This window comes from Mytilus edulis, chromosome 2 (genome assembly GCF_963676685.1).
Source record: "Mytilus edulis chromosome 2, xbMytEdul2.2, whole genome shotgun sequence".
In the NCBI taxonomy this organism is placed as follows: domain Eukaryota; kingdom Metazoa; phylum Mollusca; class Bivalvia; order Mytilida; family Mytilidae; genus Mytilus; species Mytilus edulis.
The window spans coordinates 106,912,360-106,928,426 of NC_092345.1; the positions used below are offsets into that span (position 1 = coordinate 106,912,360).

At 32.6% G+C, this 16,067-nt stretch overlaps 1 protein-coding gene across 2 annotated transcripts; it reads left to right on the top strand.

The window, feature by feature from the left end:
- Positions 1–1,880: 1,880 nt before the first annotated feature.
- Positions 1,881–15,301, top strand: LOC139513860 (lysosomal acid phosphatase-like). Of its 2 annotated transcripts, none has more exons than XM_071302715.1 (11): positions 1,881–2,037; positions 3,524–3,619; positions 4,171–4,257; positions 5,165–5,320; positions 5,993–6,088; positions 6,336–6,425; positions 8,446–8,590; positions 9,175–9,257; positions 10,171–10,345; positions 10,570–10,689; positions 13,930–15,301. In XM_071302715.1, exons 1-11 carry the CDS (start codon positions 1,942–1,944, stop codon positions 14,040–14,042), a joined length of 1,257 nt encoding a protein of 418 aa, XP_071158816.1. In that variant the 5' UTR covers positions 1,881–1,941; the 3' UTR covers positions 14,043–15,301. The 2 variants fall into 2 exon arrangements, with proteins under 2 accessions (XP_071158816.1, XP_071158817.1); XM_071302716.1 differs by lacking the exon at positions 13,930–15,301 and adding an exon at positions 12,312–12,472.
- The last annotated feature ends 766 nt before the right edge of the window (positions 15,302–16,067 follow it).

Here is a 16,067-nt window from a genome sequence, read left to right on the forward strand (position 1 = left end):
CATTAGTCAAAGTAGATCTGACAAAGCAGTGGCTAAAAACAAGAGGTGGAAGGTACCTTAACCAAGCAGATATTCAAATCTCATTAGTCAGATCTGACAAAGCAGTGGCTAAAAACAAGAGGTGGAAGGTACCTTAACCAAGCAGACATTCAAATCTCATTAGTCAAAGTAGATCTGACAAAGCAGTGGCTAAAAACAAGAGGTGGAAGGTACCTTCACCAAGCAGACATTATAACCAATGCACTCGTATTTAAACAAGAGGTGGAAGGTACCTTCACCAAGCAGACATTCAAATCTCATTAGTCAAAGTAGATCTGACAAAGCAGTGGCTAAAAACAAGAGGTGGAAGGTACCTTCACCAAGCAGATATTCAAATCTCATTAGTCAAAGTAGATCTGACAAAGCAGTGGCTAAAAACAAGAGGTGGAAGGTACCTTCACCAAGCAGACATTATAACCAATGCACTCGTATTTAAACAAGAGGTGGAAGGTACCTTCACCAAGCAGACATTATAACCAATGCACTCGTATTTAAACAAGAGGTGGAAGGTACCTTCATCAAGCAGACATTCAAATCTCATTAGTCAAAGTAGATCTGACAAAGCAGTGGCTAAGACGAATAGACTAGACTGAACGACGGGAGACCACTCTTAAAACTATTGATAAAATCGATCCTGCTCAACTGAGTCGTCAAAATGCCCTTGGTAAGTATTAAAAACATACAAGACTAACAAAGGCCAGAGGCTCCTGACTTGGGTCAGGCATATAATTATTTTACATCTTAAATTGAAAGAAATGTAAACTGATTTCATAACTAAAAATCGATGGTTTGCATAGTAAGGTATACAAACAAACAACAATCATATATGGTATTTGCCAATCACGGCGCCCAAAATGAGCAGAATAATTAAAATATAATTTAAAAATCGGTTAAACAAAGGACATCCATATATAACATTATTTATTTTTGATTAAATTGATTAATATTAAATATCATAGTAACTGAAATAAGAGATTTCATATCAAAGTATAAATAAAAGTATATATATATATATATGACCCATTCTTTGTTACTTTGTGTCCTTTATTGGACAGCACGGCTTCATTTCATACTAATATCGACTCATACTAATAATTAATTAGATGATAAAGTGGTTGCTTACTGGTTCCTGTGGGTTCTGTAATAGAGGCGTCCGTGATTGAATTTAAACGGTTACCACGAGAAATAAGGGTATATTGAATAGGGACAGAAATTTAGACTTGCAATAGGTCACCCTTCTCAAAAGAGTTATTGCTAGGGTTCTTAACGTGCAAAGAGCGTTGCATTATCTTTATACGAGGCACTGGATTTAACGCCTCCATTCTGACCGGACGTGGCTTCCAATTTTTATATTCCGCACAGACAAACGGACGACCCACTTTGGCGAATGATTTACTGCCGGTCGGACGAAGACCAATATTGAGCATACTTCTATTTCCCAAGTCACTCTTGGGGGAAGGTAATTAGACGTACAAAATATGTAAATGCATATATCATCATATATATAATCATATATCTATAACTTTATATTATAAAGAAATCTAATTTGATATTGTATTCCTGTTTATATTTAAAACCTCTAATAATTTTCAAAAGAATTTTATTTTCATTTCCAAATACAAAGGGATTTGTAATTAAGTTTTTAAAATATTTTTTTTATTTTTACTAAATATTTTGCTTATAAAGTGATTTCTAACATTAACAAAAGCTTTTCATGTGTTAAAAAATAATTCATCCCTCATTACAGACCATTACAGAGTTTGCATAATCTATTATTCAAAGAATATTCGATTTGGCGGGAAATTAACTCCCCTGTCTATTCGGAAGTCAAAAAATTGAAATTTTATCCTCATAATCGTAGGGATAAGAGAGGTGTCGAAAGAATGACGTACAGTCCAAAAAATGAAAGTTCAAGTGAATTTTAAATTGTTGGTGCTTTTCTTCACGGGGTTTACAGCATCTACTACTGCAGATCCAACCCTCCGTCTGATTAACTTGGTAATGTCAAATATTTATGAACCCGATCTTTCAAATCAAATCAAATAGTTAATTTTTATAAAAAGTAAAATCGCAAAAATATTGAACACCGAGGAAAATTCAAAACGGATCAATTAAATAGCGAAATCAAAAGGTCAAACACATTAAACGAATGTACAACAACTGTCATATTCCAGACTAGGTACAGGCATATTTTAATGTAGAAAACGGTGAATTTAAACCTGGTTTGATAGCTAGCCAAACCTCTCACTTGTAAGGGGGTCTCGTTGGGGGGTTCTGATCCGAATCCTGCTTACTGTATTGTCAGATTCCTGTATCCCGCTTACACTATGTACGACAGCAATTCTCATTTTTTTTTGTAATTTCCCGTGTCCCAGTAGACTTCATTTCCCGCTTTCACAGCACAATAATTTGGATCAGCCTATGTGTGACTGGTATTTGGCACATGGACTCCCTATTTGGGCCCAACTGTAGAATTTTATCATCGTTTACGCATCCATATCCTATTATTGTCAAAAAAAATATTTCTCTAGGTCTGTTATGATGTGAAAAATTATATGGCAGCTAATTAATTGTCGTGTTTAGAAGCTGTAGTGTACCGATTGTCACCTTAGTAAACAATCAACAAAAAAGCATGGATATTGAGCATTTGTATAAGATTTACAAATAGATAATAATTTCTTTGAAAGATAGATCCATGCGTATTGTGATCACCAGATTTTTTACAAGAAAGGTTCACTGCATATGGAAAACACATCGGCGAATTGTTTACTGGAAGCAAACAATTAAAAAAAATAAACTTCCTCTAGATTTGAACAAATTATAGAATTTTCTTTAGAAAAAAGTATATGTACAAAAATTTCATAATCAAAACTAGTCATTTAGTTATAAAAAAAACCATATGCATCCTTTTTTTAATTTGCGGTTTCATGTGACTTTAAGTCTCAAAAATCCATAACTCACAGATTAGAATGGTAACAGACTTCTTAGTGTTGCCCCACTTATCTAGTTTGGCAAGGGACTTATCACATTTTGATTCAAGACAGCATGACAAACAATGAGCCACATAGTTGATAAGAAGTCATAGTGTTTGTGTGTATATATATGACAATTTATAGTTAAATTTTATATCAAAGTTTAACCTTTGAACTTCATCTAACAACAAACATCTAAAGTTAAGTTTTGTTTTACAGAAAAAAACCTATTTTAATATTACTTTTTTTGACTCGGATTGATTATTTTTTTCCGACAGGTTACTTACTCCATGGTAAGACATCTAAAAAATTGTACTGATTGTAAGCTTGATTTTACTCTTTTCAGTTGCTCTTAGTTGACTAAGTATCAAAATATCATGTAATATACCACAGACTGAGTAGGTCGTGATCTGTAGAAAAAACAAACTACATAGTCAAATGTTGGTAATATGAAAATAGTGTATAAATGAGTTTTTGTCAAATAAACTATCTGTAAAGTTATTTTGTTTTAGGTGTATCGTCATGGAGATAGGTCTCCAGTGGTTATATATCCTACAGATAAAAACAAAGTTGACAAGTGGCCACAAGGATTGGGATGGTTAACTAAGGTATGTACTTACATGTATATGACAAGAGGTTTGCTATTCTATATACATGTATGCTTTTGAAAGGTAAAAAATAGCCTCAAAACAAGATTTCTTAAGGACACTATGGCTGAAAACCCCATCTTTATAACATGTAAATTATGTGTGTTTCTGAACATAGTCTGAAGTCAATATTTTTTTCCTGCCTGCTCCAGAGGAAGCATCAAGTTTTACCCTCATAATTCTGTCTACATGTCTGTCTCTTTATCTGTTCATCCATTCATCTATCTTTAATCAGTCTGCACTAAAAAAAATAATTTAAAGGCAAACAAAATGTCCCAATGTCTGCCTTATTTACATGATTGAGATTTTGTAATAATGATCACATGACTTGCATGATGTTAGTTTGTATTGTTTCATATTTACGTCTTGATTGATAAAAATAGGCGGACAAGTTTCAAAGTCGACCAGGTCAGAAGAAGGAGTTTCTTTCTTTGTCTGTCTGCTACTGTAATTTCTTCTTAAAGGTAAATTGATGTTACTGCTGATTTATATGTTGTTTTTATTGTTTTCAGAAAGGGATGTTGATGCACTACAATTTTGGTCAATGGTTAAGAAAAAGATATGAAGGTTTCCTGAATAGTTCCTATGTACACACTGAAGTAAGTCATTGCATGATTACGGGACATTTGCAGTAAAGGTTCAGAAATGTTGAGAAATATTGTTATTTAAAGGGTTACGGTGCTCAATACTAATGAAATAGATTTTTTTTTGTTAAATACAAAAAAAATGAGATGTAAAGAGGTTGAAGAAAATCATAAATTGGAGACAAAATAAAAATTTCGTTATTACTTCATGAGCAATCTTTGTGCATAAACAACATGACCAATAATCAATTTGTCAATTACCGATTTAATTCAGTTATTACACACTTTTTAAACAAATTACTTTACTTTGTCAATCGTAGACTGGTTCCATGCAAGACAAAATTTCCTTTTGCCCACTCAAAGTATGATAAGTTTAAAGTGATATATAGGCGTTTAACAAAATTTATATTGAAAAAATATCAAAAGTGTTTAGCTTAACAGCAAATTAAAAAAAACTTCAAGGTAACTCACATTATGCAGAGATAAAATTGCCTATTCTGCTAGCTCTCCATTGTCAATTTCATGTCCCTCCTAAGGGAGACAACCAAAAAAGGGATCCCTAATTACAGGATCAATTACAGGAATAGATAAATAGACTATTGTGATGTTGAACATATGAAAATTACCAAACTGAATGATATTATGTTACTCTTACAATTAAAATGCGGATTAAATTACATCAAATCAGCATTTTTAAGTTTGGTGTTGTGTTATTTTCATTTATAGAGAATGAATCCAACATTTGTTAATCCAAGCAATACAATATGGTATCTCTACTTTGTTATGACATGTTTACTGTTGATTTGACAGTAAATTTAAGCAATCTAAAATTTGATACACTTAATGTGCATTAAACTAAAATCACATTACGTATAATGTTGTAGTAGACAGATTTGAATTAAACAGAAACATCTTATTGTAGATAGAAGTTGCCAGTTCAAATGAAGACAGATGTCTAATGAGTGCCTATTGTAACCTAGCTGGTTTATACCCTCCTCACAGAGACCAAGCATGGAATCCAAACCTAACTAACTGGCAGCCCGTACCAGTACATACCAGACCCAAGAAAGAGGACAATGTAAGATCCCCCCCACACACTTCATGGAGACCAAGTATGGAATACAAACCTTACTAACTGGCAGCCCATACCAGTATATACCAGACCCAAGAAAGAGTATTTTATAAAAATAAGGAAATGTAGTATGATTGCCAATGAGACAACTATCCACCAAAGTTCAAATGAAGTAGCTGTAAGCAACTATAGGCTATGTAATGACCTTCAACAATGAAAAGAAAACATACTGTATGGTCATCTATAAAAGGCCCTGACATTAAAAGTAGGTAACACTTCAATTGAGAAAAACTAATGGCCTAATTCCTAACAAAACAATTTATGAAAAACAGATATGACATTGTAAGATTATACCCCCTAGAGGAGACTAAGTTTTGAATACAGACATTTCTAATCTTTACCAGTACATACCAGACAAATATTTTGACCCATTTGGGGCACCATTTATTCTGGCTGTGGTTTGGGTGTATGTTGCCTCATATTAAGATTTCTTTTGAAATAAATGTTTTGTGTAGAGTTTATTTTTTGTTCTCTTTTATTTTGGCCATTGTGTTGTCTTTTTTCTTCTTCTTTTTTAAACTTCTGGCTCCCCATAAAAGAATCCATTGGAATTGCAGATATCAAATTTCCGACAGTATAAATACCACAACTACCTACATAAATACTTTGTTTTGGTAGGTGATAAATATGGGAGAGAATTGTCCACGATATGATCAACTGTACCAGGAAACCATGAAAACAAAAGAGATAGCTCAAGAGGAAATGAGAAACAAAGTAAGTCATAATCATTCTTAAACTAAAAAATCAAAAGATCTATCATTCCATTTTTAAGGAGTTAACATGTCAAAATTATGTATATGAGCTGATAGACAATAGACTATCGGGCAATCAGAAGACAGGTTACATCCAAAATTCAATCAAAAACTTTTTTTTTTTATTATACTAACTTGTAGATGAAATGTAGAAATGAAGAATAACCCACAATTGAGTATCATATGTTTATTATTTTGTAAAATTTCAGGATTTTTACAAGTTTGTGGGACAGATGTCAGGAATGGATCATGAAAATATTTCTAACATTTGGCAGATTGCTGATACACTGTTTTGTGAGGTACACAATTATCTATTCATATTTTGTATACAGTACTACTTTATAAATACTTGGTTTTGTTTAGATCAATCTTTTTTGACGAACTAACAGATGTTTATATCCTCTATATAGAAATAAGGACAAATGGTATAAATAGACAATAGACAATGACCAATGACAACCACTGAATTACAAGCTCCTGACTTCAGACAGACAAATACAGAGTTTGACCGTGTTAAACATGCACTCATGAGCACTCAACCCCACCAAGAACAGTGGTGTAACAGAATAAAATAAGAGCAAACTAAAAAACAATTAAAAATCAGAACAAGCAAAGCACAATAAGAACTACCAAAAAGACTAAAGACTCACATTTAAATTATCAATCTAAGAGAACCTTCAATAACTGATTATAAGTTAAAAAAAACTATTTACAACTAAAAAGTCCATCAGACTAACTTATCAATCAGCATATGTCCATTGGATTTAGTTTAAAGAATTGTTAAACAGTCTGAGAAAAACAGGATCTTGTGCCATGCCATGAGTATCAACAGGATGTCGGATAGTTAGTTTACAGAACTGTATACAGGGATCTCCATGGATGAAAATTGAACCATGGAGGAACTTTCACCATTACAAACCATGTCTACACTGTACAGTGTGGCGCGATCGGAAGTATTTTATCCCTCCATACAAGGAATGGTGAACATGCTAATTCATTGCTTATTTAAATTATATTTATTTCAATTTTCATTATAGAATTAGAAGTATCAATATTTTCATTTATTGCTGTTTTTAACCATTCAAATGACAAGTCTTCATGGTCTCCCCTTAGTCGAGAATGACCAAAAGCTGTCATGAAGGACCCCATGTAGATTTCTTGTATTTTTGGTAATTGTTATGGGGGTTAAAAATCATCTGATGTGGAGCTTATTTTTCATGGACACTGTCAAATTCAGAACCCATTACCGGTATGGCTGATTTGCAGCAACAACATAACGATTCGTACGGGTTATGTTAAAGGTTAAAGAGATTTGTAAAGCAAACGTTGACACCAATGAAAAGGTTTTTAATGACTTTATCTGGCAAATTGATGCTGTGCAACATGCATCTTTCGAGTCTGAATAGAAACCGGAAACGCGGATGTATCAATTTGATTGTAATATACGAAATGAATTCGGAATTACGATACAATACTTTTTTCAACAGGAAATATTTAAGTTTTTACTTTTAAAGTAATTCTAAATTATCGTTACAGCAGTACTCGAGTTATTTGCGATGAAACAATATTAACTGTTTTGCGTCTTGTACTTCTTAAGAAAAGGGGGATGCTGATTGCGTAAGTCAAAATAAAGCACGTGTTCGACTTGTTAAACTGTTTTCTTTGTAACTGGATTATTAATATATTTATTTAACCTAAATTATCATAATCATTTGCTGAAACTTAGTTGATTAATTCGACAAATGGATCGTCTATCCTCAGATAGTATTCTCCTGTCTGGTTTGTTGATCTACCTGTATACAAGCTCAGGTACAAGTGATTAGCGATCTTAATCCGGATATCCCTCAGGCGTTAGAACTGTATTGATTATAACATAAAAAGCCCAAGGGTTATGCAATTACATGCATTTGATTATAATTGATAAAAAAATGGCGTCGGGCTACAAAAAACGAAGATGTTTTGAACGATGGCGGAAGACAATTTAACGATGGTGCAAGACAATTTAACGATTGTGCAAGTCATTTGACGATGACGCAAGTCATTTGATGATGGCGCAAGACATTTGAACGATGGCGGGGCGCCATCGTTAAACAGGCCATGGAGATCCCTGGTATATGAATACATATTAAGTCATGATTTCATTTATTAATAACAAAATCAATGTGAGAATCACTAAAAACAATATTTAAAGGATTGATAATTTAACACTGTCATTCTTTGATTGCTAGTTGTATCATTGGCATTCATAACACATCTGTTTATTTTTATCAGCAACTCAAGCACTTTTGGTTTATAGTGAGATTTGACATATTTTTTCAGAAAGCCCACAACCTAACAGTATCTCCCTGGGCTAATCAGCAATGGAAACAGGAAAACATGACTGTGTATGAGAAATTACGTTTCCTAGACAGCTGGCAATTCAGGCTTTTGTACAGTGGACTTGAAAAAAGTCGACTAATGGGAGGTATGATATACCAGTTTTATGGAAGAGTTATTTTATGTAGTAACAATTGAATTACAAAATCATTTGTGTACATTAGAAGATTTTCACTAGTAGTTCTCAAAAACTTTATTTTCTAGGATAAAAACTGGGATCAAACGCCCCTACTCCCTATCCCATGAATTTAAACAAAAATTGGTACTCCATAAATAATAACGAATTTACAGTATTAAAGATCTATCTGATATAAAATCATCTTCAGATGACTATAAACAACCCTGAGAAGTTTTATAAAAAGGATAAAAGGAATCAATTAAAAGTCAATAACAAAAATATTGAAATCTGAGGAAAATTCAATTTTGAAAGTCCTTATAAAATGTCAAAATCAAAAGCTCAAACACATCAAATCAAAGGATAACCACTGTCATATTCCTGACTTAGTACATGTATTATGTAGAAAATGGTGGATTAAACCTGGTTATACAGCTAGCTAAACCTCTCACTTGTATGACAGTCACATCAAATTCCATAATGTGACTATCAAACAGACTTTCAAACACCAGACTCTTAAATATATAGGTCCATCTTATAAGATTATTCTTTTTCAGGTCCAATTCTTGGTGAATTTGTCCAGCAGATGGTAGCTGCCTCTCAAAATAAAACTAACACTAAAATGTTTATGTATTCAGGGGTAAGATAAAATAAAAGTCTCTTCATTTAATATAACATTTGAGCTGCATCAGATAAAAATTGACCTTATGCAAATGAATATCAATACATATGTTTAACCTTAATCAGGTTGAAAAATGTCTATTGGAAGTCTGTCTCTGTTTGAAAATTGAGTGTTATAAGATCCATAAAAAACAGATTAAAACTTCATCTTTTATTTCGTACTTGAATGTTCCAAAATCAATCAAAGTATTGCACATGTACATGTATACTTGCACTAGCATTTCTATCTAACCAGCTCATTTCATGGCAAAAATAATGTTTGCTGTAGAGGCTTGGTAAAAATAAAATGGAGAACAATTTAAAATTTAAATGCCTTGAAGAATGAACTGTAAGGAATTTATTGATGTGGATAAAGTTTATCCTATAACAATGTGATATGACTGCTATGAATTACAAAGTCACTTTCAAGGCAGGAGAAAGCCAAAATTATTACCAAAAGAAATGCTTCATTATTGTATTTATAAAAGTGCTATATACACAACCAAAAAACCTAAAAAATTCGTGTATTTCTGTACAAAATTAATAGTATTATAATCTTCATGTAGTCTGAGTATAGACTTGTAGGAAAAGCCACCTACAAACCCCTCAAAGTGTTGTTGCAAAGGTTCTGAACATTTGTTTTAGAGGTAATTGAACTGCATCGATTTACAATGTGTAGGTGGGAAAAGTTGTAAGATAGTTAGGGAAAATTAAATTTAGATATCATCATTTGAAGACTTATAAACATCATTAGAATATTATCGAGTTTAGCAACTATCTTCAAAACAACATAGTATATCAATAGATCTTTTTCACAAAATTTAGATGATTGTAGTTTTCCTGTGTTACCAGAAATGTTGCTTCTTGTGACTAATTGCTTTTGTCTGTTACAGCATGATACAACTGTTGCTGCTTTGCTCTCTGCTTTAAATCTATTTGCGAATGGAACCAGTCCGCCATATGCAGCATCTGTTTTAGTAGAACTCCATCAGAACTCTGCAGGGAAATACTATGTTAATGTTCTGTATAAAAATACTACTGATAGAGCATATCTTCTAACTGTACCAGGTAAATATCTTCCTTTCATATAAATCTATCAAAATACCACTGATAGAGCATCTCAAAACCTTGTGATTACCTCCCTTTCAATGAACATCAAAACATCACTTATTCAATATTTTTGGTAAACTTTTTAATAGAAATCTTTTTTTTAACCAACTTCTTGATAGATACTTAATCAATAAATTTTTCAAACAATAAATTGAATAAAAGAATAAATATATTAATTTCAGGATGTGCTGAAGATTGTCCTTTAGAAGACTTCCAGAAAATAACCAAACCGTATATACCTGTGGACTGGAAAAAAGAATGTGGAGTCAAGTCTGATGATAATACAGTTTCATTTACAACTTGTAAGTTGATTACTAGAGCTACTGCTTGTCAGCAGTGCCTACAGTAATAAAACTGTCTGTCCATCCGTCTTCAATTCTATCTCTTTCTATATAAAGTTGATACTGCCTTAACAGATTTAGATTCAATTTCATGCAAAGGTTTAATACCTTATATAGGTTCCTTGTAAATTTGAATAAAAGTATTCACTGACTTATTATTAAAGGGCTATAGTTCAAATCAATTCCAGGAATGCAGAATTAATTCATTACAAAGTGCTATAATTCCATTGACTCTTGATACATAGATTTGTTATAACTCCAAAGACTGAATACTATCAAGTTGAATTTTGGTGGTGTGACTTAAACCAATCTATAGTTATGTCCCTTTACAAATGGAAAAATTGCTGTATTTTTTAGTTTCTGTTCTCTAACTTTAGTTTGACTAAATCAAATGTAATGAAACTTATACGGACTCCATCACGAGTTGGTTGACCGTTATGGAATAACCGTTTCACAAATGATATCGGATATGTTCCTTACGTCGTAACTACAATCCCCTTCCCTTTCATGAATATGACCTACCGAATTAGACTATTTACCGGATTTGTAATCACATAAGCAACTCGACGGGTGCCACATGTGGAGCAAGATCTGCTTACCCTTCCGGAGCACCTGAGATCACCCCTAGTTTTTGGTGGGGTTCGTGTTGTTTATTCTTTAGTTTTCTATGTTGTGTCGTGTGTACTATTGTTTTTCTGTTTGTCTTTTTCATTTTTAGCCATGGCGTTGTCAGTTTGTTTTGGATTTATGAGTTTGACTGTCCCTTTGGTATCTTTCGTCCCTCTTTTATACACAACGCTTATTACCACAAAACTCAGATCAAGTACAAAGGAGTAGGTCCGGTAAGGCCCCTTTTTGGCCCAAAAATATAACAGTTTTACAAAATTGTTAAAATGTAAACTTTTAGTTATTTATTGGACAGATGAATGCTTCTGCTACATAAATATGGGCTGTTTTTTACAATACAATGCACTTATATCGGGTTGTAGCACCATCAAGTCATGCTAAATTACTGAAATCTTCAAAATTCTATCATTTTAGTTAAATTTTAGATGGTTTCCGTGTAAAACGAAAGTGGCCGCATTCGTGTTCATCCTTAATATTGCAATGTAAGTTGTATTTTATGATAATATATAACATATATAAAGGTTTCATTTTTGACAAAAACAATCTGAAAAGTGACGTTTTTTGGCATATTTGAGAGATTTTTCATATTTGAGCTTCAATCGGATCGTTTTTAATGACTTAATCAGTTAAAATCTTTCACATAAACTAATTGAATCAAGTGAAATAGACACTTAAGTGTTTAAAAAGTGGTCAAAATCTTTCGTCAGATGAAACTGAAATTTGAGGCCAAAATGAGTCATTACCGGACCTACTCCTTTGGGCAGCACACTTTTATTATTCTAGAGTTATTCCCCTTTATAACTTTATATGAATTCAAGCAGATGCTGACTTTTATTCTTGAACCAATCCATTCTAATCTTGGTATTTTGTATTTTTCAGACCAGATAACTAATGCAGTATGAGCAGGTGTAATCTTGATCTTACTCATTTTAACATTAGTGTTTTGTATTTTTCAGACCAGATCACTATAGCAGTACTAGCAGGTGTAATCTTGATCTTACTCATTTTAACTGTAGTGTTTTGTATTTTTCAGACCCGATCACTATAGCAGTACTAGCAGGTGTAATCTTGATCTTACTCATTTTAACATTAGTGTTTTGTATTTTTCAGACCAGATCACTATAGCAGTACTAGCAGGTGTAATCTTGATCTTACTCATTTTAACTGTAGTGTTTTGTATTTTTCAGACCAGATCACTATAGCAGTACTAGCAGAAGTAATCTTGATCTTACTCATTTTAACTGTAGTGTTTTGTATTTTTCAGACCCGATCACTATAGCCGTTCTAGCAGGAGTAATCTTGATCTTACTCATTTTGACTGTAGTGTTTTGTATTTTTCAGACCAGATCACTACAGCCGTTCTAGCAGGTGTAATCTTGATCTTACTCATTTTAACTGTAGTGTTTTGTATTTTTCAGACCCGATCACTATAGCCGTTCTAGCAGGAGTAATCTTGATCTTACTCATTTTGACTGTAGTGTTTTGTATTTTTCAGACCAGATCACTACAGCCGTTCTAGCAGGTGTAATCTTGATCTTACTCATTTTAACTGTAGTGTTTTGTATTTTTCAGACCAGATCACTATAGCAGTACTAGCAGGAGTAATCTTGATCTTACTCATTTTAACTGTAGTGTTTTGTATTTTTCAGACCAGATCACTATAGCAGTACTAGCAGGTGTAATCTTGGTCTGACTCATTTTAACTGTAGTGTTTTGTATTTTTCAGACCAGATCACTATAGCAGTACTAGCAGGTGTAATCTTGATCTAACTCATTTTAACTGTAGTGTTTTGTATTTTTCAGACCAGGTCACTATAGCAGTACTAGCAGGTGTAATCTTGATCTTACTCATTTTAACTGTAGTGTTTTGTATTTTTCAGACCAGATCACTATAGCAGTATGAGCAGGTGTAATCTTGATCTAACTCATTTTAACCTGTAGTGTTTTGTATTTTTCAGACCAGATCACTATAGCAGTACTAGCAGGTGTAATCTTGATCTTACTCATTTTAACTGTAGTGTTTTGTATTTTTCAGACCAGATCACTATAGCAGTACTAGCAGAAGTAATCTTGATCTTACTCATTTTAACTGTAGTGTTTTGTATTTTTCAGACCCGATCACTATAGCCGTTCTAGCAGGAGTAATCTTGATCCTTCTCATTTTGACTGTAGTGTTTTGTATTTTTCAGACCAGATCACTACAGCCGTTCTAGCAGGTGTAATCTTGATCTTACTCATTTTAACTGTAGTGTTTTGTATTTTTCAGACCAGATCACTATAGCAGTACTAGCAGGTGTAATCTTGATCTTACTCATTTTAACTGTAGTATTTTGTATTTTTCAGACCAGATCACTATAGCAGTACTAGCAGGTGTAATCTTGATCTTACTCATTTTAACTGTAGTGTTTTGTATTTTTCAGACCCGATCACTATAGCCGTTCTAGCAGGAGTAATCTTGATCCTTCTCATTTTGACTGTAGTGTTTTGTATTTTTCAGACCAGATCACTACAGCCGTTCTAGCAGGTGTAATCTTGATCTAACTCATTTTAACTGTAGTGTTTTGTATTTTTCAGACCAGATCACTACAGCCGTACTAGCAGGTGTAATCTTGATCTTACTCATTATCCTGGTTGTGGTGTTTATTCGGATGAGGAAGATACAAGTGTCATACAGAAACTTTAGATGACCAACTGCAGAATATGAATATGTACAGCTACAATATTATGATGATTACTCTGACTGATTACAGTATTACCGTACACCAGATACATGTATTTGACTGATTACAGTAATACTGTACATCAGATATTTTACTGATTACAGTATTACTGTACACCAGATATTTGACTGATTACAGTATTACTGTACACCAGATATATGACTGATTACAGTATTACTGTACACCAGATATTTCTATTAATTGACACCCAATAGTTGCTCAATTCAACAATAGTATTACATAACTGTCAATATGTTATACAGTTGATTAATATGACATATGATCTTTCTATGCTTTTGCACAGTTACAATAGTATCAGGTGTACAGGGATACACTTTGAATGTCACAAATATACAATTACTGTATTACAATATTACAATGATTTTTGAAGCCAGAATTTTTATCATTTTTCACATACATATATTCAACAAGCCTTTCTTTCTCAGGAATTATTTATTACACCCCCATTCTCAAAATGAGGACTATATTGCAATCATTTTGTCAGTCCATCCACATTCATCAAGCATGCCAACAATAATGAGTTGTAATAAATTGTAAATGTGTGCGCTCTTTTCCGACCGTGCAATCTTAAAAAATAGTCAATAATGCTGATATAATAGTAATTTTCTTCAAGCTGAAGTATTGAATTGAATGATGTGATTTCAAACTTCACATAGTTTTTGAGAATCGTAGTTGGAGGTCTTTGTATTCATTTAACAATCAGCATTAACATTCACTGTTATTTAACCTTAATCCTAGAAAAAAATTCTTAATCAATAGCACATTTATTACGATATTTTGCAATGCTTTTTAAACTATTTATTATAGGGACAAGCTTTAACTACATGTCTTTCAAAAGTAAAACACTTTTTTTTGCTTTCTTGCTTGAAAATAATAAGAACTAACAGAAAACACTAAACTTTACTAAGCCTCCATATATGATTTATAAAAAGGAATGTTTTTGTATATATGTAAAAATTTAATTTATATTATTATAAGTTCATATTTTCTTCAGAATTGCTCAAAATTTGTCTCATGTTTTTTGTAGATATGCAGATATATTTTTAACATTTGTACATATAAATATATATATATGATCAAAATTGTGTGTCATTCCAAAGAGCAAATTTTTAGCATTATATGTATTTGGTAATGTATTTTTATTGTAAATTCACAATTTATGTACATGTATTAAACAAATACAAAAAATAAAAACTTTACAGCAAGATTTTCTTTTTGCCTTATAAAATAAGGAGATGGGGTAAGAATGCCAATGATACAAACGTACACCAGAAACCAAAAATGATAAAGCAACAATTCCTATATATACATGTAGGTTGCCATATGACATTCAAACTGAGCAAAACACATAGTGAATCATTGATCTAGTCTTGCACACACCAGTTTGACATTATATGTCCTTTTCAGGCGTAAATGAGCCAATCAAACGGAAGCATTTATCGTATCACTGTTTGTACAATGTATTACACTGTAGTTTTCAGTATTTTAGATCTAGTACCATGACCGTGGTCCAAAATTTGACATGGTTGAAAATTCAAAACAACATGATTGTTGACTGTAAAAAGTATTTCACAAAAAATATACTATAATACTGAAGACTGTCAGATTGGCTTCACAAGAAATAACAATATTATAGATGACTACATACAGGGCCCTCATTTGGTACCAGATATGTCATCTGGTGAAACAGTTGGGGACATCACCTAATTGAACTTTCACTGGAACTTTTGATGTCCTTTGGTATGTTTTTGTGTGTAGGGTTTTGTAGAGTGTCGTGTGTCTTTTCTTATTTCTTTTGGTCATGTTGCTGTCTGTCGTTCATCCTTTGTGGTTTTGATTGTCACTTTGGTATGATCTCTCTTGTTTAACTGCCATTTGACATTAACTTTTTCTTAAACAATTTTTTTCTGAAACTGCTCATTAGATTGAAATCAAATTGTGCATGCCTTATATGTGTATGTCAATTTATGA

Bases quoted from the DNA above. Each gene is read 5' to 3' on its own strand.
- LOC139513860 (XM_071302715.1), top strand. From the start codon at position 1,942: ATGAAAGTTCAAGTGAATTTTAAATTGTTGGTGCTTTTCTTCACGGGG. The intron at 2,038-3,523 runs GTAATGTCAAAT...ATTTTGTTTTAG, and splicing joins CCCTCCGTCTGATTAACTTG to GTGTATCGTCATGGAGATAG. The intron at 4,258-5,164 runs GTAAGTCATTGC...ATCTTATTGTAG, and splicing joins GTTCCTATGTACACACTGAA to ATAGAAGTTGCCAGTTCAAA.